The following is a 27955-nucleotide window of genomic DNA, read 5'->3' on the forward strand; positions in this document are numbered from 1 at the left end:
GCCCCCTGGCCCTCAATGCATCTTCACCTTGTCCTTGTCATGGACCAACCGTTTTCTAAAAAAAGACCATGTGCCCCGCTTCGCTCCGTATCTGGTCTGTTTAAAATGGGAAATGTTTGTGGCCGGGGTGCCGGCCGAACCGTTCCTCCGCGCGTTGGATCTCTTGGGAAATGTTTGTGGCCGGGCTGCCGATCCGTTGCTCCGCACGTTGGATCTCTTGAGATCCAAGGACGCTGCCTGTGCCACGTGTTATCAGACCCATGCTTTTTTTGAAGCGCGCACAGGCTATTCCTTCACTAGTTTTTGCTGCAACTTGCATGGGGCATTTCGGTGCGAGGAGACAGGGCGGCTGTGTTTGGCGATCGGCGGGCGACAGGGTTGTTGGCACCCGGAGATCAGGAGCGGCGGCTGCGGCCCAAGACGGATCTCGGTTCTCCGGCGACCTATGGCCCTCCCGATGGTACTCTCCCCTCATGCTCTCCCTTTTGTTGTTTGTCTCCCCCTCCCCATTGGCGTTAGGGTTATGGTGTGGGGTGATCGTTGGTGTTCCTGCGGGCCGGCGCCGACGCGGACCGGGGACGGGATGGTGTTCCCGCGGGTCAAGGGAGGGTGGTGGATTTGGTTCTTATGGTGGCTAGGGATTTGGGATTGGGTTTAGGGATTTTTGTTCCTCCATGAACTACGGGATTTTTGTTCTCGTACATATGCTAGGTTGTGACGACGGCAGCTTGCCGTGACCTTGGTTTCAGACGCCATGGTGTACACTGCAGATTTTGCTCCGTGACCATCGGAGCTTTTCCGTTTGCCGGTTGTAACATTTTGATCTGTGGGTTGTATCTTTCCCCACTCGTCGGTTGTAGCGATCGCCGGGCCACATGTAGCTGAAATGTCCGCAGGTCGTAGCCTTTTCTGTTTAGTTGGTATGTAGCTTTTTTCACAAGTGGTTTGCAGCTTGCCTATTCGATGGTTGCAGCTGTATGCCCAAACCAGTTTTTAGATGCAAAATGTTATGGTCTATGATAAGTTCAGAATGCTACATTCGGCCTTAGATTTTTAACTGAGATTTATAGTAGTACCTCTAGGTAAAGACTTGGCATAGAAAAAAACTGCCCTGCTTGTTTCTTTTCAACAGTTAGCTCTAGTCATTTAATGTTTTTGACATGAAAATTAGTCACATTCATTTCATTAACATGTCTTCTATCAGTTGTTATGGAGTAAGCTAACTAAATCCATAGCCTCATATATACTGACTAGCAGTTGGGGCACGCCCATGGCGCGCCGCCTGAGTGGAAACTCGGCGGTGCCGGGTGGGACGCGCCCTTTCTCTTTCCTATTTTTTATACCAATGTATGCATCGATTTCTGTCTGACTAAGCAGTGTCAGGTAGGGTACGCCCATCCAGTAGCCCTTTTCATCAGCTTTACAATCCAGATCACATTTCATTGAAAAATCATTGCTTCAGTTCAATACCACTAACACATCGGTGTGTTTCACCTGATCCATAATACAAGGTCTACCTTTGTAAAAAAAAAACACTATAACGACGTTGTGAGCTTGTCACATTGCGCCGGCCATCGTGTTTCGAACATGTAGTTATCACACGGCAACTGCCAGCCGGTGCTGTTCAGGTGGAGTGTCAGCGACTCCCAGCCGGCACCGTGCAGCTGGAGTGTCAGCGACGGCACGGGCGTGGCCCACCGCCCCCACTGCTTCCAGAACGGTGTCGTCGCCGCCACTGCGAAGCATAGGTCCAGTGCCACGCCGACATCCACTTGATCAAGATCAATTCAGCAGATAGTAGGTTGTACCTCCTCTTTGAAGCCCTTATTGATGTGCCAATGCCAGGCTGAGAAGGCCGGGAGCTCTGCATCAATGGGTGAGACAACTATACTAACATAAATATGTAAATGAGTGTAAAATTAACAAGTGTTTGATTTTAAATTCAAATTTAAAAGCAAATTCCTAGGGTGTCACCGGAAGCAAAACCTACATCTCAAAAAGCAAACCCTGTGTCACCACCGACAATACTGCTAAACAAACAATATGCGATTCTAATGAAAACCAGAACCTGCATTCCTAACAAACAGGTATGACTATTCCTAGGTTCGTAGGGAGGACGTGCAAAACACATACAACATCACCCTAACTAACCTCCAACATCCTACTTAATTAATCTCTGGTAGCCTATGTAGATCTTGTAAACCTAAACAACAATTATTAGTAACAAAAAGGAAGGATTAAGATGCCATACCGTCAACAGAAAAGCCTGCAGTTTTGCAATGCAACTTCCCCAGTGATTGTCAAAGCATATGATAAAATGATTGGTGAAGATCTACTTCAAGTCCTCAACCCTGCAAGCAAAATGAAGGAACATGAGTTTGCTCCAAAGCATTGAAATTTCGGAAGCATTTTCGAGGCACCTAGATGATCGAAAGAAATGCTAGTTACCTCTGTTGTGTCATCCATTGTATCTACTAAAGGAAATGAGACGCCCTTCTCCTCTGTAATTGTTGTATAATAAAGTCATGCCTTAATTGGAATCTTAGAGAGATCCACGAGCTAAATACAAACCGAGAGCATATTGGACACGTAACTTCCAAACATTCAGAAGTGCCTACACAACCAAGATTAAAGTTCCAAATGCTAGACAATGCATCAACTCTCCATGGACGCGAACTATATAACTTGTTTCTGGTAAAAAAAGAGAGGCCAATATATTGCCATTCTGTTCCTTCTTATTTATCATAATGTAGTAGGAGTTTTAAGCTCTCAAATTATTTGTCGGTTAAAATAAAAAAAGGATAAACAACAGCATATATTATATAACATATTGCTACTTAGATGTCTGCAAGTATGCATTATATACCAAAACAAAAGTAATTTTAGGCGTATTCTATTGAATCAGCATCGGCATGAGTTCAAATTAGAAGTAAAGAATGGATGTTGTCTCTGCATCCATACATGTGCGGCACCTTCTTAATATCCATGTCTAAAGGAGAAAATTTTGTAAGGTTCTTGAAAACAGAACCATCGTTGGGTGGGTGTATAGGAATCTTCATGGAGAAAGAAAACTGAGTATAGAAATAAAGAAAAAGAAATTTACTCATACAGTAAAGAGCATTAAGTAACCAACGGATCACCTCCAAAGAATGAATGAAAACAAAAGTATACATTTGGGAAATCTCAAATTTAGGCCAGGTTCTAATTTAGAAGTTCAGTACCCTATAATCACACGTTGAGTTCTCTCCTCCCCTCGGACAATCCAATTCATTTTCTTATCAAACAACAAGCAACCCAACAAGCAAAGAAGGCACTGCAATGGTACCAAAGTATCATCCGTGGTGCCTGTATCAGAGGTAGTAGTAGGACCCTATAGAATTTTGTTTTTTGTCTTTTGTAGAGTCTAGTTTGTTTATCCGTGGCCTATAGTTGGTCGGGTCTCTCTTCTGAATGTGATGACAAGTTGCTGCCACAAGACAGTGTTGAACAAATAAAAATTGCCAGAATATAGATACACTTATCTTAGAAGTGCATTATGGGTGTAAAAAATAGGACAATAGCTGGTTCGATTAAATACGGATATGCAGTTTGCTAGCACAATGGTGCCTCAGTGCTTCATGTATTTATCAGGAATCGTGTCTATGCAGGAAAAAAACACCAAATTCCATTTTTGACTAAAATAATTCCTTTTTTCGTTTCCATGCTTGAGCACTCCTTAGTAACACCTCTCTGCTTTTTGGTCAGACTTTTCACGCCTATCTTTGCAGGAAAACTCATTTCAGAGTATCACCAAAACTGTTATCCAGGAGATGTACAAGTTTTTGCAACTCTGACCAAATCAGCTTGAATCTCGTTAATCATTCATGGTGGTCGAACTTGGATAACTCGGGATTATAGAATATTAAGATTATATTTTTTTGTACTGAAAGTCAAAACCTTTTCTATAGATTTATGAATATATGCAGTACAAGAGTACTGTTTACCGTAAATGAAAAACCTTTTTCTGTAGTGTTTGGACTTTGGAATGCAGTAATCAAGTATGGTAGAGTCGATTCGTTTTCTAAACCATTGTCGTGGCTTAACTATAGAAAAATGGAGCTTCACTGGCAGGTGGTGATACACTGATCGTGGTTTGAGTTTGTTCACCTTAGCTTCATTTTACCTAATTCAAAATGTTGCAGTATATAACCAGAAAATCATACCCCATCCACGATCAGTGTATCACCAACATGTTGAATTAGGTATTTCAACGTACTGCACTCTGTTGATTAGTTCCTTGAAACTTCTCTTTTGAGTAGTTCCTTATCAGTATCAAAATATGTATGAAAAATAATTTCTTCTAGGACAACTTTAGCGCCTTTTCCTCTTTTCAGAATCTATACTTGAGCTACCCCATCCACACATTCAACAGTTTTTTGAGTCCCGACTATCTCTTGGCTTACCACCCCTTCCATGCCTGCACTCTGCAATGGCGGTAGAATGCGCCTTTTATTGTTGTGCTTTCTTAGTGCGAGACGCCAGGATCTATGAATTGTGAAGCTGAAATTTGCAAATAGTGATCAATTTTTTTAAAGATTTTTCCTATATTTCTTATGTGCTCGTTCGCAGTATATAAATTTATTTCAATCATAGAACACTAAAACAGTACTATCTGGGGCTTTCTGATCCATCATCGCAAATGAAGAACAGAGAAACACGAGCACGAGAACCAAAAATTGAGACGCTAAATGAGAGGGATAGGGCTCACAAAGAGGGTCTTCTCATTGCCGCATCATCGACATCCGCTCTAGCCACATCTCGCCGGAGTCACCCACGCCTTACTCTTCGATCGCCCCGACCCCCTCCCGTGGTTGCCGTCAACACTGAACACGAATAGAAGGTTCAGCTAGTGATACTCTAGATCTAACAGTAGGTGCAACATACAAGTGAACCTACATCCATGCTTGATAGATCAAACAATTTCGTACCTCCTGCCAACAGTATCGAGCATCACAAGAACTGCTTTAATTTGGACTAATGATAACCTTGTATATCATGTATGGAAGAAGAATGAAGCAGATAAGGATTTCACGACTGTGTAGTGTTAGAGTAGTCATTATGGTATATGACTTCTAGTCCAAGTCAGTTTTGTACCCCTACCCCAAGTCGGTTTGTACCCTCTTATATACTCTTGTATGCCGCACCAAATCATCAATAAGCAACAGTTTTATTCAGCTTTCATGGTATCAGATACCGGTCCCAGGGTTTAGGGTATGGCTCCGCCAACGCCACCGCCGCCGCCGCCGCCCGGCTACTTCGAGCGCCGGGCCGCGCTCATCGCCAAGGCTACCAACGCCGCGGCCGCTTCTCTCTCGGCCCTCACCATAGCTCCACAAAACTACCCTGCACCCATCCTCGCCGCACCAATATCTCTTACTGACACAATCTCCGACGTCAGCCCCTACATCCCCATAGTTCTTGACCTCGCCGCCCACAACTACTACCATTGGAGACATCTCTTCGATCTCCACCTCGGCCGCTGCAACCTGCGCTCGCATGTCGCCGCCAACTGTCTTCCCCGCCCCGACGATCCGCAATGGTTGAAAGACGATCTCGCGATCGTCCAGTGGTTCTACACCCGCATCACCACCGAGATCTTCAATATGCTCGATCACGACGGCGCCACTGCTGCCAACATCTGGCACTCCCTCCGTCAGCTCTTCCAAAGCAACACCGACGCTCGGAAAAACGCTCTCCACACCGAGCTTCGCAATATGGTGCAAGGAGACGCCCCGGTGAACCTGTTCTGCCAGCGCGTTAAGACCATTGGTGATGAGCTCCGCGAACTCGGCGATACAGTTAGCGACTCACAGCTAATCAATATCGTCGTCGTTGGCCTCAGCGAAGACTTTGACAAGCAAGCCTCGTTCATACCGATGATACAGCCCCCTCCTACCTTCGCTGAAGTTCGTTCCTTGCTACAACTCGCGGCGGAAACACAAGCTCGCAAGGACTCTCGCCCCAAGGTCTTTCATGCTGCGGCTCGTCCTCCTCTGTCGTCTACACAAGCGCCGCCTTCCAGGCCGGCTCCTGCCGCCGGGCCGTCCGCATCGTCATCTGTTGAACCGCCCCCAGGCTGGCATCCTAGTCCGAACTACCGCGGCAAAAACCCTATCTACAGGCCGCCGTCGACTCGTTCGGTTCCGCCTACGACATCACCAACGCCGAGTCTTGCACCACCCACCAGTGCTCCATCTGCGGTTGCATGGCGGCCTCCTCATGATCCTTGGACGGGGCTTGTTCAAGCATGGCCCATGCCCTGGTCCGCTCCGTCCACCCTCGGTGCTCCGCCGGCATACTCAGGTGCCTGGCAACCCGGCCTTCGGCCGCCTACTGGTGCTCCCGGGGTTCTCAACCCCCGACAGCCGGCCAATGCCTATCACGCCGCCCCGACGTATGCTCCTTATGGTCATTACAGCACCGACGGCGGCGCTTACTACACACCTCAGCCGGCCCTGCTCCCGACGCCACCCCCACCACAGCCGGCCAATGCCTACTACACTCCCCAGCCGGCCCTACTGCCTTCACCATCGTATCCGCCGGCACCGCTTCCGACGCCACCCTCACCTGCGACGCCGAGCTGGGATCAAGCTGCCTTTCTCCAGGCCATGAATAACTTTGCTGCACAAGGAAACTCAGGTACGGATTGGATCTTTGATTCAGGGGCCTCCAGTCATATGTCTGCATCTAGTAATTGGTTATCTTCTTGCACTAAATCTCCTTTCCCTTCCATTATCCTTGGAGATGGATCATCTATTCCTATATATTGTGTTGGTCAGGCTCAACTTCCCTCTTCCACCAAACCTCTTTTACTTCGCGATGTTCTAGTTGCACCCGCCCTTATTAAAAATCTTATCTCTGTTCGCCAATTTACTTGCGACAATCTAGTTTCGGCTGAATTTGACCCTTTTGGTTTATCTGTGAAGGATTACCTGACCAAGGCCGAGATCGCTCGCTTCAATAGCTCCGGTGATCTTTATTCTCTTAATGGAGTTCCTGCCGCCACCCCTCCAACATCCATGCTGGCCTCCGTCGATCTCTGGCATCGTCGCTTGGGCCATCCCAACCCCGCCGTCTTAGCTTCTATGCTTAGTGAATTTACCATACCATGTAATAGGGACTCTCATAATTCTGTGTTTTGCGAGTCTTGTCAATTAGGCAAACATGTGCGTCTTCCCTTTAGTTCCTCTAGTTCTTGTAGCACTTATCCCTTTGAATTAATACATTGTGATTTATGGACCTCTCCCATTGCAAGTGTTTCGGGTTTTAAATACTACCTTGTTATCCTAGATGATTTCACCCACTTTGTCTAGACTTTTCCTCTACGCAACAAATCCGAGGTCCATTCTCTTTTCCTTAATTTTCAACGCTATGTGTCTGTTCACTTCTTCCTCCCAATTCGCTTTATCCAATGTGACAATGGTCGCGAGTTTGATAACATTAAAAATCGTACTTTCTTCTTACAACATGGCATCCTGCTTAGGTTCTCATGTCCCTACACCTTCCCTCAAAATGGTAAAGCAGAACGCTCTCTTCGCACCCTCAATGATATAGTTCGCACTCTCCTCATTCAATCATCTATGCCTCCCAAGTTTTGGGCTGAAGCCCTACACATGGCCACCTTCCTTCTAAATATTCGACCTTCTAAAACTAAACCCAACACTACTCCCTATTATTCCCTCTTTCTTTCCCACCCCGACTACTCCGCAGTTCGTGTTTTCGGCTGTCTCTGTTTTCCCAATGCCTACGCCACTTCTGCAAATAAATTGTCACCACGCTCTATCCCACGTGCTTTTCTCGGCTTCTCTGACGAGCACAAAGGCTATCGCTGTCTCGACCTTCACACCGGACACGTTCATGTCTCTCGTCATGTCACGTTTGCTGAGCACATTTTTTCCTTTCGCACAACGCACTACTACACCATCCAACACCCCTAGCACCGCAAACACCCCCTCTCCCCGTCCTTTCCAACTATATACTCCCCTACCTGCCGAACACAACTTATCACCACCACCATTAACACCCACCATAGCCAATCCCAACCATACACTCACCCCACCCGAGCCGTCTCCAACACCCCCGACCCCTGCTTCCTCCCCAACACCCCCGGCCCCTACTCCCACTCCACCACCCAGCCCTGCTCCCACTCCACCACCCAGCCCTACTCCTTCGTCCGACTCTTCCGCTGCGCCGGACTCACCAGTACCCACCTTACCCCCTCGTGCTATTCCTACAGCAGCCCCGATTAATGATCATCGCATGCGTACTAGGGCCAAATCAGGATTTCATCAACCCCAAGACCGCCTAAACCTTCATACCTCCGTATCTCTCACTTCTCTTCCAAAGAATTACAAAACTGCTCTACTTGATCCCAATTGGGCCGCTGCCATGCAAGAAGAATATAATGCTTTACTTCAAAACAACACCTGGCAACTTGTTCCTCGTCCTCCCAATACAAATATTGTTTCTGGCAAATGGATTTTTCGCCAAAAGTTCCACTCTGATGGGAGCCTCTCACGATATAAAGCCAGGTGGGTTTGTCGTGGCTTTTCTCAGCAACAAGGAATTGACTACGAAGAAACCTTCTCTCCTGTTGTTAAACCTAGCACCATTCGCACCGTTCTTAGTGTTGCTGTCTCCTCTTCATGGCCCATTCACCAACTTGATGTTAAAAATGCTTTCCTCCATGGTTCCCTTCAAGAAACTGTCTACTGCCAGCAACCTCTGGGTTTTGAAAATCCATCCTTTCCAACTCATGTATGTCTTCTTCAGAAATCTCTCTACGGTCTTAAACAGGCCCCACGAGCTTGGTTTCAACGCTTCTCCTCCTTCATTCAAACAATAGGCTTCACTCCATCTCTCTCCGACACCTCTCTTTTTGTGTATCATCAAACTTCTGACACTGCCTATTTACTTCTCTATGTAGATGATATCATTCTTACCGCCTCCTCTCAAAAGTTCTTAGATCATATTGTCTCTCTTCTTAGATCTGAATTTTCTATGACTGACTTAGGACTCCTTCATCATTTCTTAGGCATTGCTGTTGTTCGAGATTCCTCCAGCCTTTTTCTTTCCCAACGCCAGTATATTCTTGATCTTCTTAATCGTGCTGGTATGCTTGACTGTCAATCATCTCGCACTCCTGTCGATACTAGTTTTAAACTTTGGGCTACCGGTGAACCCTTTTCCGATCCTACTCTCTATCGTAGCCTAACAGGTGCTCTCCAATATCTCACCATTACTCGTCCTGAAATCTCTTTTGCTGTTCAACAAGCATGTCTCTATATGCATGATCCCCGGGTTCCTCACTATAATCATATTAAACGCATTCTTCGGTATTTAAAAGGAACTCTCAATCATGGTCTCCACCTCAATAATTCTTCTCCAAACTCGCTTACCGCATACTCTGATGCAGACTGGGCTGGTTGTCCTGACACTCGAAGGTCCACTTCCGGTTTTTGTGTTTTTCTTGGTAACAATTTGATTTCTTGGTCTTCGAAAAGACAGGTTACAGTCTCACGTTCGTCGGCCGATGCTGAGTATCGCGCTGTGGCACATGCCGTTGCAGATACCATCTGGATTCGGCAGTTACTCTCCGAGCTACACAGGCCTATTGAGCAGGCCACTGTTGTCTACTGTGACAACATATCAGCAGTCTACATGACCAGCAATCCAGTTCAACACCGACGCACAAAGCATATTGAGATTGATAGTCATTTTGTTCGTGAAAAGGTTGCTCTTGGTCAGGTTCGGGTGCTTCATGTTCCCTCTACGGCTCAGTTTGCTGACATTTTCACCAAGGCACTGCCTACTAAGCCGTTTCAAGATATCTGTTTCAGTCTCAACGTCGTCGAGCCTGCCGTTGATACTGCGGGGGGATGTTAGAGTAGTCATTATGGTATACGACTTCTAGTCCAAGTCAGTTTTGTACCCCTACCCCAAGTCGGTTTGTACCCTCTTATATACTCTTGTATGCCGCACCAAATCATCAATAAGCAACAGTTTTATTCAGCTTTCATGTAGCATTGGCAAGTCCCTTGTCCATGACATCATCGATAATCGCTTCATAGGTGCGCAATGCTCTGAAGTGTACTTCCATCCTACATCATCACCAACAGAACATCACTTCAGGCAACAAAAATAATGACAATGTACCTGGATTCAGAATAATCACCCACGCTTGACCTTCCACATCCCCAGATTCTGACAAGATTATGTTTGTATTTAATTTTCTATTCTACTTGGTTCTTTACTGAGATGGCTGTTAAAATAAATGGACAGTTCATTTATCGTCTAATCCTTGCCTTATTATTGAAGAATAATTCCGTAAAGAGAGTAAATACTAAATAGGCAACCATAAAATTTACTCTATTAGATTATGCTCAGAAAATAAGAAAACCTACTAAGAAAGTAATAGATACAGATCATGTTGTTAGGAATAAGCAACTTGTATTCCCATGATGCCATAGGCCGATATATATACATGTACAGGTGTGGAACATATGCAGGAAACCCCTTATACAACGGGATAAATACAAAGGGGTACATGACCTATATTATAACTCTAACACCCCCCCTCAAACTCATGGTGGAGGAACAACACTGAGTTTGGAGAGATAAAAGCCATGTTGTGCTCTAGTCTGGGCCTTTGTCAGGAAATCCGCCAACTGTAACTCGGAAGGCACATACTGAAGAGCAATAACCTGATCCTGCACAGCAGCGCGCACATAGAAAGCATCAACACCAATATGCTTGGTGAGCTCATGCTTCACAGGATCGCGCGCAATGCTAATAGCACCTGTACTGTCAGATAAGAGCAGAGTCGGTGTAGTGACAGAAACACCAAAATCCTGAAGTAACCACCGTAACCAAGTCACCTCTGCCGTCAAAAGAGCCATGGCTCGCAACTCAGCCTCAGCACTCGAACGGGAAACTGCAATCTGTTTCTTCGTCTTCCAGGCAATGAGAGAACCGCCAAGAAAAACACAGTAAGCAGAAAGTGAACGGCGATCAGAAGGATCACTAGCCCACGTAGCATCCGCATAGGCCTGAAGCTGTAAAGAACTGGAGCTAGGAAAGAATAGACGATGAGAGATCGTGCCCCGGAGATATCGGAGAACACGAAGGAGATGACTATAGTGAACCGATGTGGGAGCAGAGACAAACTGACTCAGAATATGAACCGGATAAGAGATGTCCGGACGAGTGACAGCTAGATAGACAAGACTGCCAACAAGATGACGATAACGCGTCGGGTCAGGGAGAGGATCACCATCAGTAGCACGGAGGTGAACATTGAGCTCCATAGGAGTCTCAACAATGCGCTCGTCAGTAAGAGCAGCACGAGCAAGAAGATCCTAGATATACTTTTCCTGGGATATAAAAAAGCCATCAGAGGTAGAAGAGACTTCAATCCCAAGAAAGTAGCGAAGAGGTCCAAGATCAGACATAAGAAACTGCACACTAAGACGGGCCTTTACAAAGGCAATATACTCAGGGTCATCCCCAGTGATGACCATATCATCAACATAGAGAAGAAGAAGAGTCCGGCCACGAGGAGAAAGATGAATAAACAATGCTGGATCATGAGCACTTGCTGAAAAACCAGCAGTAGTGACCACAGAGGCAAAACGCTCAAACCAGGCGCGAGGGGCTTGCTTAAGGCCATAGAGAGAGCGACGAAGACGACACACCATGCCAGCAGGAACAGAATACCCAGGTGGTGGCTGCATGTACACCTCCTCACGCAGCTCACCATTAAGAAAGGCATTCTTAACATCAAGCTGAGATATAGACCAGTGGCGTGCAGAGGCAACAGCAAGAAGTGTATGAATAGTGGTCATATGGACCACAGGAGCAAAAGTCTCGTCATAATCACGACCATGCTCCTGCTGAAAACCACGAGCCACTAGACGAGCTTTGTGACGCTCAAGAGAATCATCGGAGCGAGTCTTAACCTTGTAGACCCACTTACAAGTGATGGGACGGACTCCGGGAGGAAGAGAAACAAGATCCCAGGTACCAGTGCGTTCAAGAGCAGCAATCTCCTCTGCCATCGCAAACTGCCATTCAGGATGAACAACAGCCTGACGGTAAGAAGTCGGCTCAAGAACAGCAGCACCAGCAGTGGGAAATCCAAAGCGATCAATAGGCGGACGAGGACGAGAACGCAAGCCATAAGTAGGCTGAGAGGAAGAGGACGACTCATCGAAGGAAGCATCCACATGTCGTGAACGACGAGTGTAATGCTGAGGCAAAGAGGGAACAAGAGAAGGAGGAATCGCCAAGGTAGAATCGGGGGGTGGCGAGGAAGAAGTCACCGGAGATGAAGGTGTAGAATCCAGTGAGATGCGAGGTGAGGAGACCGGGGAAGATGGTGGCGGCGAATCGACGAGGGGTGAAGAAGCAGAGGGAGTGGAACGAATAGGCACAGGCGCGACGGGGGTGATAGGTGAGTCAGGAAAAGTGAGGAAAGAGATATCCTCCACTAAAAACAACGAAGAAGATGGGCGTGGGTAGAAAGGACGAGACTCATCAAAAGTCACGTCTCGAGAGATACGCATCCGACGACCGATAGGATCCCAACAAGGATAGCCCTTATGCTCATCACTGTAGCCTAAGAAGACACACTCAACAGACTGAGCGGTCAGTTTGGTGCGTTCGCGAGGGGCAAGAAGAACATAGCAAACACAACCAAACAAGCGAAGCATCGAATAATCAGGAGAACGATCAAAAAGACGCTCAAAAGGAACACCACCCTGCAAAGCAGCGGACGGCTGAAGGTTAATGAGATAGGCGGAAGTGGAGATAGGCTCGGCCCAAAAATGAGGCGGAAGAGAGGCGGCGATCATCATAGCATGAGCCGTCTCAAGAAGGTGACGATGCTTGCGCTCAGACACGCCATTCTGAGCATGAGCACCAGGACAAGAGAACTGGGCAAGAGTACCCTGCTCAGCAAGAACACCACGCAACATCTTAGAGATATACTCGCCAGCGGAGTCAGCACGAAAAACACGAATGGGTGAAGAGAACTGAGTATGAACCATGGCAGCAAAACGCTTATAAATAGACAACACCTCACTACGTGAAGTCATGAAATAAAGCCATGTGTAACGAGAAAAATCATCGATGAAAATAATATAGTATTTATGACCACCTTTCGAAGCGAAAGGAGCCGGACCCCATACATCAGAATGGACTAAATCGAAAGGACACTTAGACACTGACTCACTATGTGAATATGGTAACTGAATCTGCTTGCCAAGACGACAACCCTGACACTCTAAAGAGACATCTCCTGAGACAGACCCCAGAAGACCTCGACGAACTAAAGACGATAACCGAGAACCACACAGATGACCAAGTCGATGATGCCACTGCTTGAAGGAACCAGTAACAGAGGCGACAGCAGCGGAGGGACTGGCGATGGTGGTGGCAGCAGAAGGAACATGAAGCCAGTCCAACTCCCAAAGACCCTGAGAATCACGGCGGCGAGGGCCAGCCCCAACCAGAGTGTGCGTGCGACGATCCTGGACAGAACAAGAGTCAACATCAAGGATGACACGACAACCAGAATCAGTAAGTTGACCAGCAGAAAACAGATTCATGGTAAGTCGAGGAACAGGAGCAACATCAGGAACAGAATAAGAAGGAGTGGAAAGATGGCCTCTACTAGCAATAGAAAGTGGAGTACCATCAGCAGTGAAGACATGAACAGGAGAATCCAGCGATCGAAGAGAGGACAAAGCGGAAGAATGAGAAGACATATGAAAAGAAGCTCCAGAGTCCAGAACCCATGGGGATGTACCTGACTGTGTAGAGGGTGGGTGCTCAGTGCGGGAAGCATCAGTCACAGAACTAGCAGTACCCGTCGAGGAAGAACCTGAAGCCGCGAGCAGACGCTTAAGTCTCAGAATATCCCGCTCAGTCAAAGCAATGGCTGAAGCTGGCGAGGGAGATGACGAAGTCCCTTAGGAGGATGATCGCGCCTTGCGCAGGTGTTTCCGCTTTGTGTAGCACTGGGACTCAATATGACCATCATTGTTGCAGTAGTCACAGTGTGGACGGGGGCGACCTGAGCCTCCAGAAGGAGTGGGCAAGAGCGGCGGAGCACTCGAGCGAGAATGGGGCGGTGCAGCAGGTGGAGTGGAAGAAGCCCGAGTAGCGAGCACAGAGGGAACCTCCAGCAAACCAGCACCACGTAGGCGAGTCTCCTCAGCACGAATCTCTGAAAGCGTCTCCATGAGAGAAATACGGCCACGAGCAAACAACTGAGCACGCCGGGGCTCAAACTCCTTACGGAGCCGAGACAGGAACTCGTAGACGCGATGAAACTCCAAATCGGCCTGGACAGCCTGGCAGCAGGGGCAAGTACGACAACCAGCACTGCGGAGAGAATCAAGCTGGCGCCAGATAGCAGAACTCTGTGCATAAAAGTCATCAACAGTAGAGTCACCCTGCTGAAGAGCATGGTCCTGACGAACCACAGAAAGGTATAAGGCATCACCAGAGGGCTCATAGCGCTGACGAAGACAGGTCCACATCTGGAAGACAGTAGGAAGACCCAGAAACTCAGAAGCAAACTGAGGCAGAACACTAGCAGTGAGAACAGCTGCAGCACGAGCATCATCATCAAGCCACTGGGTGTAAACAGACAAAGCACCATGATACGTCTGAAGAGCCTCCTCATAAGCCAAAACCCTCTCATCATAGGCACGATCAGCAGCCTCATCAGCAATCTTAGCCGCATCCTTGGCGGCCTGATTAGCATCCGTAGGAAGAACCAGTGGAGTCGGCGGAGTAGGGGCCATCGAAGGAACCGGACGTGGCGGACAGCAGACCTCGCCAGAAAGAACACCCCAGAGACGGATGCCACGCATGTGAATGCGCATGAAGCCAGCGAACTCGGTGTAGTTAGTACCATCGAAGATCACTGGACAGCGAGGGACAACAACATAGCCCGATGCAGCAGACATTTTTTTTTTTAGGAGAGACCCGAAATCAGCAGAATCCGAGACCCGAAATCAGCAGAGCACCGGACTGGCGAGATCGAGCAGGCGGGAAACCACGAGCAGGCGGGAGACCGGGGCTGGCGGCTGTGACGTGCGGAGGGAGCAGCGCCCGGCGACCTGTGCGGGGCTGGCGGAAGCAGAAGAGCGCCCGACGCGTGATGAGGAGGCCTTCGGGCGGGGACGCTTCGGCCGGGGACCACGAGCAGGCGGGAGACCGGGGCTGGCGGCTGTGACGTGCGGAGGGAGCAGCGCAGCACCCGGCGACCTGTGCGGGGCTGGCGGAAGCGGAAGAGCGCCCGACGCGTGATGAGGAGGCCTTCGGGCGGGGACGCTTCGGCCGGGGCAGCGGATCGGAGCAGCGGCGGCCGTCACGACGGGATCGAGCACGAGTTGCGGCGTGCGAAAAAGAAACCCTAGAGCTCTAATACCATGTTAGGAATAAGCAACTTGTATTCCCATGATGCCATAGGCCGATATATATACATGTACAGGTGTGGAACATATGCAGGAAACCCCTTATACAACGGGATAAATACAAAGGGGTACATGACCTATATTATAACTCTAACACATGTCACATGAAAAACTGTAACTACATTCAAACATACTTACAAAAGCGGCTATTGTTGCAGATGACACTCGTTCATTTCGGCTAGCCCCTTCTCAAACCAGTAGTATCCATCTTGTGCCTGCTACTGGAGCCATCACAATGGCTTGAGGTTGATCAAGTGCTGATTTAGCTTAGAGCCACAGCCAGAAAATTCCTGTCGAGCCATTCACATGCAAGCCAAACAAATGATGGAATTTGTTAGTGCCCGGGCAAACATGACGGAGAATCATATTACTTGGAGAAACAACACCTAAACTGGTAGCGCGGTCTTCCACTCGCATGTGCTACGGATCTCGCCGTTGTCAAAGAAGACAGCAACAACATTGACCGGCAGAGGCGCTGGTCGCAGCATGGCGAGGAAACTGACAGCAAGCATCTCGTCCGAATCGCTCCGCTGGCCGCTGCTTCCCGTGTTGACGAACATTGGATTGTAGACTTGATAGCGAAACCAGTGATTGCAAGAGCATTATCCGGTCGATCCTCTTTTATATCTAGAACATGAGCTTAGTTACAATCATCCATCAAGGACAATTTCATATCTGCATTCAGTCATGCAACAATAGCATCCTATAATTTAATGAATGAAGGAAAACAAGACGAAGTAATTTGAAACCGGTATTAAAATGACATATCTAACATCACCCATAAAAGGACCTTCTCTAGCCCCATGATGCATCGATATCTGAGTACCACCGGAGCTCTAACATTTGAATGCAAAAATCCAAAGATCATACCACTAAATAGCTCTCACATTTGAGCTAAATATATGTTTTCTTTCATTATAACAATTAGTAATCTACACATTTACGGATGTCAAAGCAGTACAAATAAAAGTAAAATCACGGTTATAATGGCACCTCACCATCCATATATCATTAGCTGTATAGTCCTAGTGCAAAATTTACAACATTAACTTTCTGGATCAGAGAATGAAGAACACTCTCAGCGATTCTCAAATTACTAATATGGTGTTGATTTTTTCCTAGGGATTAGTACAGAAACACATTAGATTTAGGGAAAACAACTGAAAAGTGATGACTTCTGTTCTAATATGTGTGATAATTTGAACTCCTGAAACTCAAGAAACTGACCATTTATAAACAAGTCTATGAAAATAAACTAAAAGTGTTGCATTAGACTCAAAAAATGAAACCATTTGGTTGAGTGGTGCTCCTTGTATCATCAGCACTTACACCTTCTAATAACCAGCTTATGAATCATCCAAAGGAATCAATAATGTCAGGCACCTTATATTTTGATAAGTATCCATGCATCTCAGTGGGGATAGGGCACGAACCAGTGGGTGTATGGCATGCCTAGTGTTCCTAGCGTACTACAAAAAGAAGGGATTCAAAAGAGAGAGAGGCCTGACCTGGAGGTCGTCGTTGAGGTCCTGTCCAGGGAAAATCCCGTCAAGGTCCGGTCGCAGACACAATGGGTGCTGAGGAGGCGGAGCTTGGCCTGCCACTGATGAACAACTGCCTGGGATGGGGTGGCGGAGCTCGAACCAGGGCCAACCTTTTCCGTTTTGCGTGAAAAAGAGGATGGGCTGGAGGAGGCGGATCTGGGCTGGCCTCCGCCGCATGCGACAGGGGATGGAGTCACCTGCCACATTTAGGGCCCCCTGTAGGGAACCCTCCTCAGATGCGGCGGCGTCGAGGAGCCCTTCGCAGCAGCGGCAACGCAGGCATGCTCAACGGTGATGTCTGCCACAACAAGAAGAGGAAGGGGCAGAGTGCAGGCAGGGGCCCGGAGGAGGTGGAGTCCAGGCGAGAGAAGGAGAGGCACGAGCGCGGGGGAGAGGCGAGGTGGCGGTGGCAACCCTAGGAATCCGTCCGGGGAGAGGAAAGAAGGTCGCGTGGGGGCTCGCTTCTGGACAAAGCAAATGCTTCAACCTACCAGAGAAGGAAGCGATTGGAAATCATTTTTGTCTCCTAGCTAGTCCAACATGGACATGCCCAGCTAGCGCCATAGTCGCGACTCTTATTGAGTTCGATTTTGTCCTAAGTTTTTAATGTGTGCATGTATATATTTTTCTCTAGCTACTGCTTGATTCGGCCTAAGTTTTTATTGAGTTTTTTTCTCCTTTTCTAGTTGTTGCAGGCAGCTCTGGTGAGAATGAGGGGAGTAAGAAGGTTAACAGGAAGAATAAGAAAAAAAGCAATCGCTGTGGGTCAGCTTGGGAAGCAATTATCACCGGAGAAACAGAGAATTATAAAGAATGGCCCATTTGGAGACTTGTTGGACATCCAGCCTTTCAAGGTGCCTCATGAGCTCATTGAGTTTGTTGTGATGTTCATGAATCACACACTCCGTGAGTTTAAATACAAGAACAAATCCATCAACTTCAGCAAACTCATGGTGAGAAGGACTTTCAACGTGCCATCCGGTGATAGACCTATGAAGCTTCTAAAGAAGAGCGATGAACATGACCTTCACAACATCTACAAAGAGGGGAACATGGCACCAATCACCCATGTTATCAAGTTGCTCAAAGATTGCAACGATGAGGATGGGGTTATGATAAATAGGACATGGGCACTCATTGTGTTGGCAATAGTTGTGTGCCCTGGCACTGGCAATATGGTTAACCTTGAGTATCTAGCTTCGCTTGAAGACATGTCTTTGGTGCGTGACCTCGCTTGGGATGAGCACTTGTTGAAACGAGCAATGGAGGAGGTTGCGGTCTTTCAAGAGAAGAAGAGGATGCAAGCAACAACGGAAAATCCAGCAGAGTTTCAAATTCGATCATGCCTTCCCATGTTAGTGGTATGCAACGTTTCCATGACGGGACACCCCCATCTTTTTTCTTTGCTGCATGAAACCGTTCATACATCTCTATAGCTCGCATTCATGTTTTTGTTGGCTAATGTATTTTTCTCATTCTATGCAGATCATATACATGGATAACCTTGATATCCCGGCCGGCCTCCCAAACAAGCATGTCATTGATTATTCCGTGCTGAGGATACGTCTTGTCTGTCAAAAGGATTTCGTTTGGGTGGATAAAGTGGACAAGAACAAGCTTACTCTTACCAGCCTTTCTACGAGAAACATACATAAGTAATTTTGCTACGTCCCTTATATATTTTCTTTTTCCAATGCAGTCTAACATTCCCTGTTCTTTGCTCACTGATTTTTGCATGTAGCAATATTTGAATTTTCTTTTCAGCTTATGGTAACCTTATCTTTTAATCTACCACTCATGTTGTTTTTTCTTTTCTTTTTGGTTCCTAGTCCCGGCTTCTATGCAACACACTGTATGCCGCATAACTTGTGGGACAAGAAGTTGGTGCTGAAGCAGCCAGTGGGCAGGGAGTTGGTCCTGAAGCAGCTAGTGGTTAAGGAAGCCAAATTCAAGGTGATGAAATTCAAGCAAAGGACTCTCAATAAAACGAGGCTCAACCAAATGTTGAGGTTGAACCACACCTATCATCATCGCTCAATGATTGGTTGCAACATTCATTCCCTAGCATACAAGATCTAAGGGTACTTATTTTCCATCTCCATTTTCTCTTTTATTTGTATTCATTTTCATATCTCTTTTTTACCTTTGCCTCTACATTATTTTTGTACCCAGTTGCAACTTTATACATTTTTTTGCTACATCCTTTACTCTGATGTGGTACAGCCATGTTATGTTTTGCTACATAGGGTTTAATTTTCATACCTACTTGTTTTTTGCTACATCCATATGCCTAGTGTGCTACAACTACATTCTGTTTTTGCTTCATCTATATCAAAATTTTGCTACAACCATATCAGTAATTTGCTACATAGAGGCATGTATCCTTATTTTTGCTTCATCCACAACAGTAAATTGCTACAATCACATTGTGTTTTGATACATAGTGATACAACAACAGACCTACTTGTTTCCCGCTTCATCCATACTCTAATGTGATACAACCACATTGTGTTTTTGTGACATCCATACTTTTCAAAAGTTACATACAGATGACTAAATTTGTTCTACACATGCCTTCCTGTAGGTACCAACTCAGTTCTAAATGTTGTACGACAAGCACAAGGGGATTTTTGCAGCGGAGGTAGATGATGTAGTAGGCAAGTTTGGACAGTGTTTAAAGGGATTACGGTGCAATCGGATGGCCGCTCTCCTTCATGATGTTGGATACGCCATCACAGCTACCAATGAGCCCAACTTTTCCTTTGCAGCACCTAGCATGGATGAATGTCGTGGAAAAGAGCATGATGCTCAAGCTGCAAATGCCGGCATTGATGCTCAAGCTCAAGCTGAAGCTGCAACACCTAGCATGAACAAGGATGAAGTCAGTGGGGAGCTGAAAAAGAACCAAGAAGTTGCAACAGAGACTGCTGAAACTCATGAGAAACAAAGAGTGAGTTTTGAGATGGAAGGCAATGTCTCACCTCATAGCCCCCCACTCTTCCATGATGCACCGAGAAGTGCGACAGCTGGGATTTGGGTCGATGAGCCATCATGTGAGCTGTTCCCAAAGGGTTCAGAAGACTATGAGTTGATGCATTGCAGGGATGAGCCTACAAACAAGAAGAGCACATTTAGCCCCATCTATGCCAACATCACTGTGTTTCCTGTATCAGACGATGATGACAACCCAAGTATGCTTCCTTACTCCTGCATCATTTCTTTTTGTTTTCTCCATGTCATTTTTTTGTGTTTGTGTGATTGCGGCAAATTCGTTTGTATAATCCCTCGTAAACTCATCCATTTCTTTTTGTTGCAGCTGCTACGATGGTCGCTACAGAAGGCAAATTGTTGATGTAAGCAGCGGCCCAAGCACACATGACAAGAACACTAGGAAGAAGAGGATGGCTAAAGTCCCGGCTGTAAAAAATACCAAGGCAAAGAAGCAGAAGGTCGATGAACAAGATGAAGTTGCAGCTATGTATGAGAAGTATATTAAGCATGGGAAACCATTGAGGAGAACAGTTCCCAATGAACAATTGTGAGCTACCTAAGCCCTATCTCTTTTTGCTTTTTATTCTTTATTTTCTGCTCGAAATAAATGATTCATTCGACTGCAACTATGGTAACAGGACACCTTTCGCCAAGATAGGTGGATTTTTCATTGGATACAAGAAATTCCTCATATGCTTCAAGCCCCGCGGGGATACGAATGATGAGGTTATGTCACTATGTATCGAGATGTACAACCTCGCATCTCATGCAAAAAGCAATAGGGTTGTGAAGAAATAAATGTTCTTAGTCTACGAGGCGGTAAGTTTTGTAAAAACAAGCAATGGTTCATCCCTTTTTTCCACATTTTTGTTGCAACACACACTAATCATTTTGTTGTTTCTTTCAAGTAGGTTCTACTAAAATAAGACCCATCAACCTTCCAACCATCAGTTCTCATGCCTGAGCTTGAAAGGGCTGTCAAAAAGTACAAGATTCAAAAATTTGACCTCGTAAGTTTCGCATGAGCCTTTTTTGTTTCATACCACAAATACTTTCAAATATGTATCCGATGATGCGAGGCGACTAACATTTTTTATGTTCTAAGTCCCTTTGCATTCTTTTGTATTTTCCATCTCTTTTTCACAATTGTTCATGAGCGCCATTGGATAGTCGTTTGCGCAAACTTGATTCACAAGCAATGGAATGTATTTGACTCAATCAATGCAAAAGGGAAAGCATCTCCTTTGAAGAAGCAGGCCAATAACCTGGTTAGCTCTCATGCTCTCTTTTATATTTGTGTTTTCCCTCGATTCGTCTACGTAAATTCCCTGCTGTCATCTTTCACATCTCATTTTTTTTCAAACTTTGTGTGTATTTTTGGTGGTAGATCACAAACTTTGCAACTCTCACACAAAAGTGTGATGAATTCAATGTCAATGTTGCACCCTTCCCCGTGTTGACCTCGAGGACTACTCAAATCAGAATAACCTGTCAGTTTTCTTTTTTCTTCTACTTCAATCACGTGTCCCTTTTCAACAACTTTTTGTTTCCACTATTGTGACACCCGGGTAATTAAGCTACAGCAACCCTCTGCTAATGATGCTATGTCACTTCGATTACTGTTGATAATCTCGCGTCAGTTCGAAACCGATTCAAATTCAAATTCAAAATCAAGCAAACAATAAAACTTTTCAAATATTAAAACTAAAATGTTCGGAGTGAGCCAAATAATGCATAGGTAATTGTGGTGGAGAAACCACACCTTTATAAAATGTTTAAACACTCTAAAATGAATAAAATAGTAGCAATAATAATTATTTAAATGCTTTTAAAATGATAAACAATTTCAAAACTATTTTATTTCAGTGCTAAGTTGTTTGTGGCTGTGGCATAATTTGTAACATCTATTTGGGTGCCACTTTAGTATTTTGCCAAAACTAAAAATAAAAGAAAACTAAAAAGAAACAAAAGAGAAATAAAAACAGAAACCCCCCTGGCCAACTGGGCCACAACCCAGCCGGCCGGCCCACCGGCCCAACTGCGCCCCTGGCCTATTTGGCCTGCCGACGCTCAAACCCTAGCCTCTCCCCTCCCCGATCCCCTCTCACTCCCCATCGCCCCTGGATCTGGACGGCGCCCATCCCGTCGCCTCGCATGATCCCCCCACTCCTCCCGCACGAACCCCCCACTCCTCGCTCTCTTCCCCCTCGATCTGGATCGAGACCGGGGGCTCGCCCTTCGCTCGGTGCCGAAGCCTCTCGCCGGCGCCGCCCGAAGACCACCCCGACGCCGTGCCGCCTCCCCGCCGGCCTGCCTCCTCAACGCACGTCGTCCCCGTCCCCCACCTCGCACCCCGTTGCCATGTACCCTATGGCCCCGATGTGAGCGCCTCCCCATGCTCCCTCTCTTCCTCCTCCCCCTGCCCCGTTGGACATCGTGGCCCGGCCGAGCCCTGGCCATGTGCGCGCACGCGCTCGCGCACCACCCCCTGTTCACGCCCGGCGCATCCCACGGGCGCCCCGCCCGACGCTCCCTGGCCTCCACGCCCAACCCGCGCCCTCATGCCGCCACGCCCTCTTCCACGCCCGCGGCGCAGCCCCGCCGCTCGCGTCGCTCGTCTTCGCAACTGGCCACAATGGTTGCCCCCCAGGCCCTGGGCGTGCACCCAACGCCTGCGCCTCGATCTACACCCTCCTGGCCACCCGCTGCCGCTGCTCGCTCGTCCTCGCCGGTGTTGCACGCCGCGCCGGCGGCTCCGCCCGTTAGCGTCGGCGGCGCCCCTCTGCCCGCAACGCCCGTTTGGGCTACGCCCACACCCGTTAGCCCACACCCACTATGGCCCTCCAGGCCAATGACAGTGGGCCCCCACGCCCAGAACGTTTTTAGAAATAATAATAATAAATTTAATTAATTAATTAAATAACTAAATTAATTAATCCTATTTAATCAATCTAATTAACCTGTTAGTTTAATTAAACAGTAATTAGTTTAACCTAAACCCTAATTAACCTAACAGTGTATGACAGGTGGGTCCCACTGGGCCCACACGTCAGTTTGACCAGTCAACACCTCTGTTGACTGCTGACGTCATGCTGACGTCAGCAAACACTATTCTGGATAATGTTGAATTAAATTAATTAAATAAATTCTAAAAATGATTTAAAACTTTAGAGAATCATATAAAATAAACCGTAGCTCAGATGAAAATACTTTCTACATGAAAGTTGCTCAGAACGACGAGACGAATCCGGTTATGCAGCCCGTTCGTCCGTCACACACCGCTAGCATATCGAACACGCAACTTTCCCCCTCCGGTACCTCTGCCCGAAAATGCGAAACACCGGGGATACTTTCCCGGATGTTTTCCCCCTTCGCCAGTATCACCTACTACCGTGATTGGGCACACCTAGCATCACGCTTTGTCATGTCATGCATCGTCATGCATTTGTTTGCATTGTATTTATTGTTTCTTCCCCCTCTTCTCTCGCTAGACACCGAGACCGACGCCGCTGCTACCCAGTACGACTACGGTGTTGACGACCCCTCCTTCTCGGCTGAGCTTCCAGGCAAGCCCCCCCTTGATCACCAGATATCGCCTATTCTTTCCTATACTGCTTGCATTAGAGTAGTGTAGCATGTTACTGCTTTCCGTTAATCCTATTCTGCTGCATAGCCTGTCATTGTTGCTACAGTTGTTACCCTTACCTGCAATCCTAAATGCTTAGTACAGGATGCTAGTATTCCATCAGTGGCCCTACACTCTTGTCCGTCTACCTTGCTATACTACTAGGCCGTGATCACTTCGGGAGGTGATCACGGGCATATGCTATATACTTGATACTGTTTCATTACTTATGATACTGTTCGGAGATGGAGGCTGAAGGGGCAGGTGGCTGCATCCCGGTAGAGGTGGGCCTGGGTTCCCGGCGGCCCCCGACTGTTACTTTGTGGCGGAGCGATAGGGCAGGTTGAGACCACCTAGGAGAGAGGTGGGCCTGGCCCTAGTCGGCTTTCGCGGATACTTAACACGCTTAACGAGATCTTGGTATTTGATCTGAGTCTGGCCACTGGCCTATACGCACTAACCAACTATGCGGGAACAGTTATGGGCACTCGACGTCGTGGTATCAGCCGAAGCCTTCGTGACGTCAGTGACTGAGCGCCGCGCGCCGCATTGGACCGTAAGCTCGCACTTGTATTAAGCGGGCTAGGTCTGCTTCCGGCCGCGTACACAACGTGCAGGTGTGCAATGGGCGATGGGCCCAGACCCCTGCGCCATAGGATTTAGACCGGCGTGCTGACCTCTCTGTTGTGCCTCGGTGGGGCTGCGACGTGTTGATCTTCCGAGGCCGGGCATGACCCAGGAAAGTGTGTCCGGCCAAATGGGATCGAGCGTGTTGGGTTATGTGGTGCACCCCTGCAGGGAAGTTTATCTATTCGAATAGCCGTGTCCCTCGGTAAAAGGACGACCCGAAGTTGTACCTTGACCTTATGACAACTAGAACCGGATACTTAATAAAACACACCCTTCCAAGTGCCAAATATAACCCGGTGATCGCTCTCACACAGGGCGACGAGGGGAGGATCGCCGGGTAGGATCATGCTATGCGATGCTACTTGGTGAACTTACCATCTACTCTCTTCTACATGCTGCAAGATGGAGGTGGCCTGAAGCGTAGTCTTCGACAAGATTAGCTATCCCCCTCTTATTCTGGCATTCTGCAGTTCAGTCCACCGATATGGCCCTTTACACATATACCCATGCATATGTAGTGTAGATCCTTGCTTGCGAGTACTTTGGATGAGTACTCACGGTTGCTATTCTCCCTCTTTTCCCCCTTTCCCTTCTACCTGGTTGTCGCAACCAGATGCTGGAGCCCAGGAGCCAGACGCCACCGTCGACGACGACTCCTTCTACACTGGAGGTGCCTACTACTACGTGCAGGCCACTGACGATGACCAGGAGTAGTTTAGGAGGATCCTAGGCAGGAGGCATGCGCCTCTTTTGATCTGTATCCCAGTTTGTGCTAGCCATCTTATGGCAACTTGTTTAACTTATGTCTGTACTCAGATATTGTTGCTTCCGCTGACTCGTCTATGATCGAGCGCTTGTATTCGAGCCCTCGAGGCCCCTGGCTTGTATTAGGATGCTTGTATGACTTATTTTATTTTTAGAGTTGTGTTGTGATATCTTCCCGTGAGTCCCTGATCTTGATCGTACACGTTTGCGTGTATGATTAGTGTACGATTGAATCGGGGGCGTCGCAACTATATATGGGAACTATGATGGAGAAATATTTTTTTATCTCACATGTGTGATTGTGGCTTTTTCTGGCTCAAATATGTGGAGAACTATGATGGAAAGGCAGTGAGAGAGTTTAAGCAGGTAAACATTTTTTTGTCTTATCATTTTGTTACAATCTACTTTCTTTGTTTTCAATACTTATGCAGCAAAAGAATAACTAGTAACATACTCGCTTCTCTTTTGCATTCATTTTTACAGGAAGACATGCCACGATACCGCATGGGTCTGGCGTACAACCTCTTCATTCACCCAATGAACAATGCCCCAAAGGAGCGTGCATTCAAGGAAGAGTTGGCGGCTTGATTTTATGGAAGGTTAAAGACGAACAACCTCGTTTCCTGTTAGGTCTAGTTCATGCCTGAGGTGGTAGCATTTTGGTAGGACTAGAGTAGTGTGCGTTGGTACGTAAAGCGATGATACCTCCGGTAAACAGATGTGTTCTTTTGGTATGTAAACCGATGAAACTTTGTTGGGTTCATAACTTGATCTTTGGATGAAGCATTTTTCCGTTCCTAACATGATTATGCAAGGACAATTGCTGGAGTATAAATCTTTTTATTTTTTAGTTTTTTGCTGGAACTGAAATATGAAAATGTTTCAAACTTCATCCATCGAAGTTACAAGGGAAGCTCTGTGCATTTCCCCCCTCAAACTTTCTAAAAATAATATGTCAATGCTACAATGACACTATTTATTTGCTAGAAGCTCACAGAAAATAGCTACAACCTCGTGTCAGATTTGTTGCGAGCCAAAAAAAACTTTCTAACTGCAAAACGGCTACATCCCTTCAAGTTTTTTTCTAGAAGCTTAATGTAAAAAAGCTTCAAAAGTTATGTGAAAAATAAGCTACAAAACATTTCTTGAACTTTTTTATCCAACTGTAGTGCTACATTCTTCCAATTGATTTGCTGCAAGCTCACAGAAAGTGGAAACATGCATTCTAAAATTTTGCTGCATAACCAAAGCAACACATTTTTTAAAGCAATCAAGGCTTTCTTCCAGCATGTTTTTTGCTTCAAACATACTGTTAAAAAGCTTCAACCTTGTTTTAAAAAAAACTTCAGCCTTGTTACAAGCAAGCTGTGGAACAACCATTGAGTAGTTTTTTAAAATTAAGAAATAAAACCTTGGAACCATGCAAGGCACATGCTACAAATTTTCCACCATCATGCTATAGAAAGTAAGCTTTCACAAACATATAACAATAAGAATCTTTTTAAACCAGCTCTCGTAAAAAGCAACATTCTGCTTTTTCAAACCACACATGTAGTAATATGTTGCAATCCCACAAAACAAACAGCTACGACTATGCTAATAAAATGTTACAAGGCAATTCACCATTTTTTCCTCATGAAACATCCTAAAGGGTAAGGATTCTTTCGACACCTGGAGCTTTCGCGCTCGCACTCACAGCAAGCACAACAACAAGGAGTTGGCAGTTCTTGATGTTGTGATCCTCATCTTCACAATATTTGCATGGAGTCTTCTTTCCTTTAGCTTTGGAGCTTTCTTCGTTTTTGTTGCGTCCTTCTTTGCTTTCTTCTTCATTTCATCTTCTCGAAGCTCAATTAGTGGCTTCCTTCGCTTCAGTTTTTTCCTTTGGAATCCCTTTCTTTGCTGACTTTGGTGGGTTCCGCAGTCCTACGGGGTGTGGATCCCGCCGCCCTGTACTTGGACCCCCTGAGACTTATTCATTTGCTACATGACCTTGGGCTTCTTCATCTCCTGCAACCCCATCCGTTGCTCTAGCTTTCATTGCAGCAACCCCAACAATGCCCTGCTCAATTAGGCCAGAGACGAAATTATAAGCTTCATCACTGAAGCATGCATCAGAAGCGAGTTTCCCAAACTTCCGACAGAGAGAGTTAAACTTTAGGGTGTTTGTTGTGGGGACGACGAAGTGCATAGCTCTATGCCCATCCCCCGGACCAGGCGCAAGGTCAGTGGCTCTCTTAGACCATCTTGGAAGCATGTAAGTCGCAGGTATTGTTTGCACATTCGGGTGCACCATGACACAGATGATATGTGGACGAGCAGCCCATAGATCTCAAACATGTTGCTGCTACACATGTGATGTAGGGTGGAAACCCTCGGGCCGATCTTTCACGAAATGGAGGGGATCCTACGAAGAACACGAAGAGCACGAGGGGAAAACACGAGAGAAAAACACACAAATCAACGAGAACAATTGCACATGTGCTAGATCCATAAACATAAAGGGTGATGCAAGATCCAAATGAAACAAAGGACGATACAAGAAGCGGTAGTTCTTCTCCGCGATGAGGCCTTGAGGGGTCTTCCCGTGAGGGGTCTTTCCGTGAGGGGTCTTGAATCTACTTGGGGGATCTTCTCCGTAGAGGTCGTGGTCTCCGATGGAGAAGGTATCAAGTGGATGAGCAAAGCTCTGTCTCTCAAATGAGCTAATCCTTTGCTAACCCTAAAAATAGGGAGGAGGAGGAGTATATATAGTCTAAGTGGACGAAGGGGTACATGGGCCTCGACCCAACACGTGGTGTGCGCACAGGTGTCGGACGTCCGACAACTACAGGACGTCCGGTGGCTCGCGAGGGCCCGGTCGTCCGGTGGGCGTC

The 27955-nt window shown here is 46.8% G+C and overlaps 1 protein-coding gene and 1 long non-coding RNA gene across 4 annotated transcripts; one reads left to right on the plus strand and one right to left on the minus strand.

Annotated features, from left to right (window-relative positions):
• The first annotated feature begins 47 nt into the window (after positions 1-47).
• LOC109770372 (uncharacterized) lies at positions 48-25957 on the plus strand. Its single transcript, XM_073503199.1, has 11 exons — positions 48-460; positions 17755-18429; positions 18554-18723; positions 18898-19149; positions 19653-20259; positions 20385-20606; positions 20698-20878; positions 20971-21327; positions 21447-21549; positions 23551-23625; positions 24928-25957. The coding sequence occupies exons 1-4, from the start codon at positions 113-115 to the stop codon at positions 19145-19147; spliced, it is 1443 nt and encodes a 480-aa protein (XP_073359300.1). The 5' UTR covers positions 48-112; the 3' UTR covers positions 19148-19149; positions 19653-20259; positions 20385-20606; positions 20698-20878; positions 20971-21327; positions 21447-21549; positions 23551-23625; positions 24928-25957.
• LOC109770374 (uncharacterized) lies at positions 1409-5114 on the minus strand. 3 transcript variants are annotated; one of them, XR_005763832.3, is made up of 4 exons: positions 4968-5101; positions 4748-4862; positions 2449-2501; positions 1409-2351 (listed from the first exon to the last, which is right to left on the minus strand). It is a non-coding gene; the product is annotated as an uncharacterized lncRNA (long non-coding RNA). The 3 variants fall into 3 exon arrangements; XR_006667114.2 differs by having other exon boundaries at positions 2449-4862; positions 4936-5114; XR_002234567.4 differs by having other exon boundaries at positions 2449-4862; positions 4968-5113.
• Positions 25958-27955: the final 1998 nt, after the last annotated feature.

Source organism: Aegilops tauschii, chromosome 7 (genome assembly GCF_002575655.3).
Source record: "Aegilops tauschii subsp. strangulata cultivar AL8/78 chromosome 7, Aet v6.0, whole genome shotgun sequence".
In the NCBI taxonomy this organism is placed as follows: Eukaryota; Viridiplantae; Streptophyta; class Magnoliopsida; order Poales; family Poaceae; genus Aegilops; species Aegilops tauschii.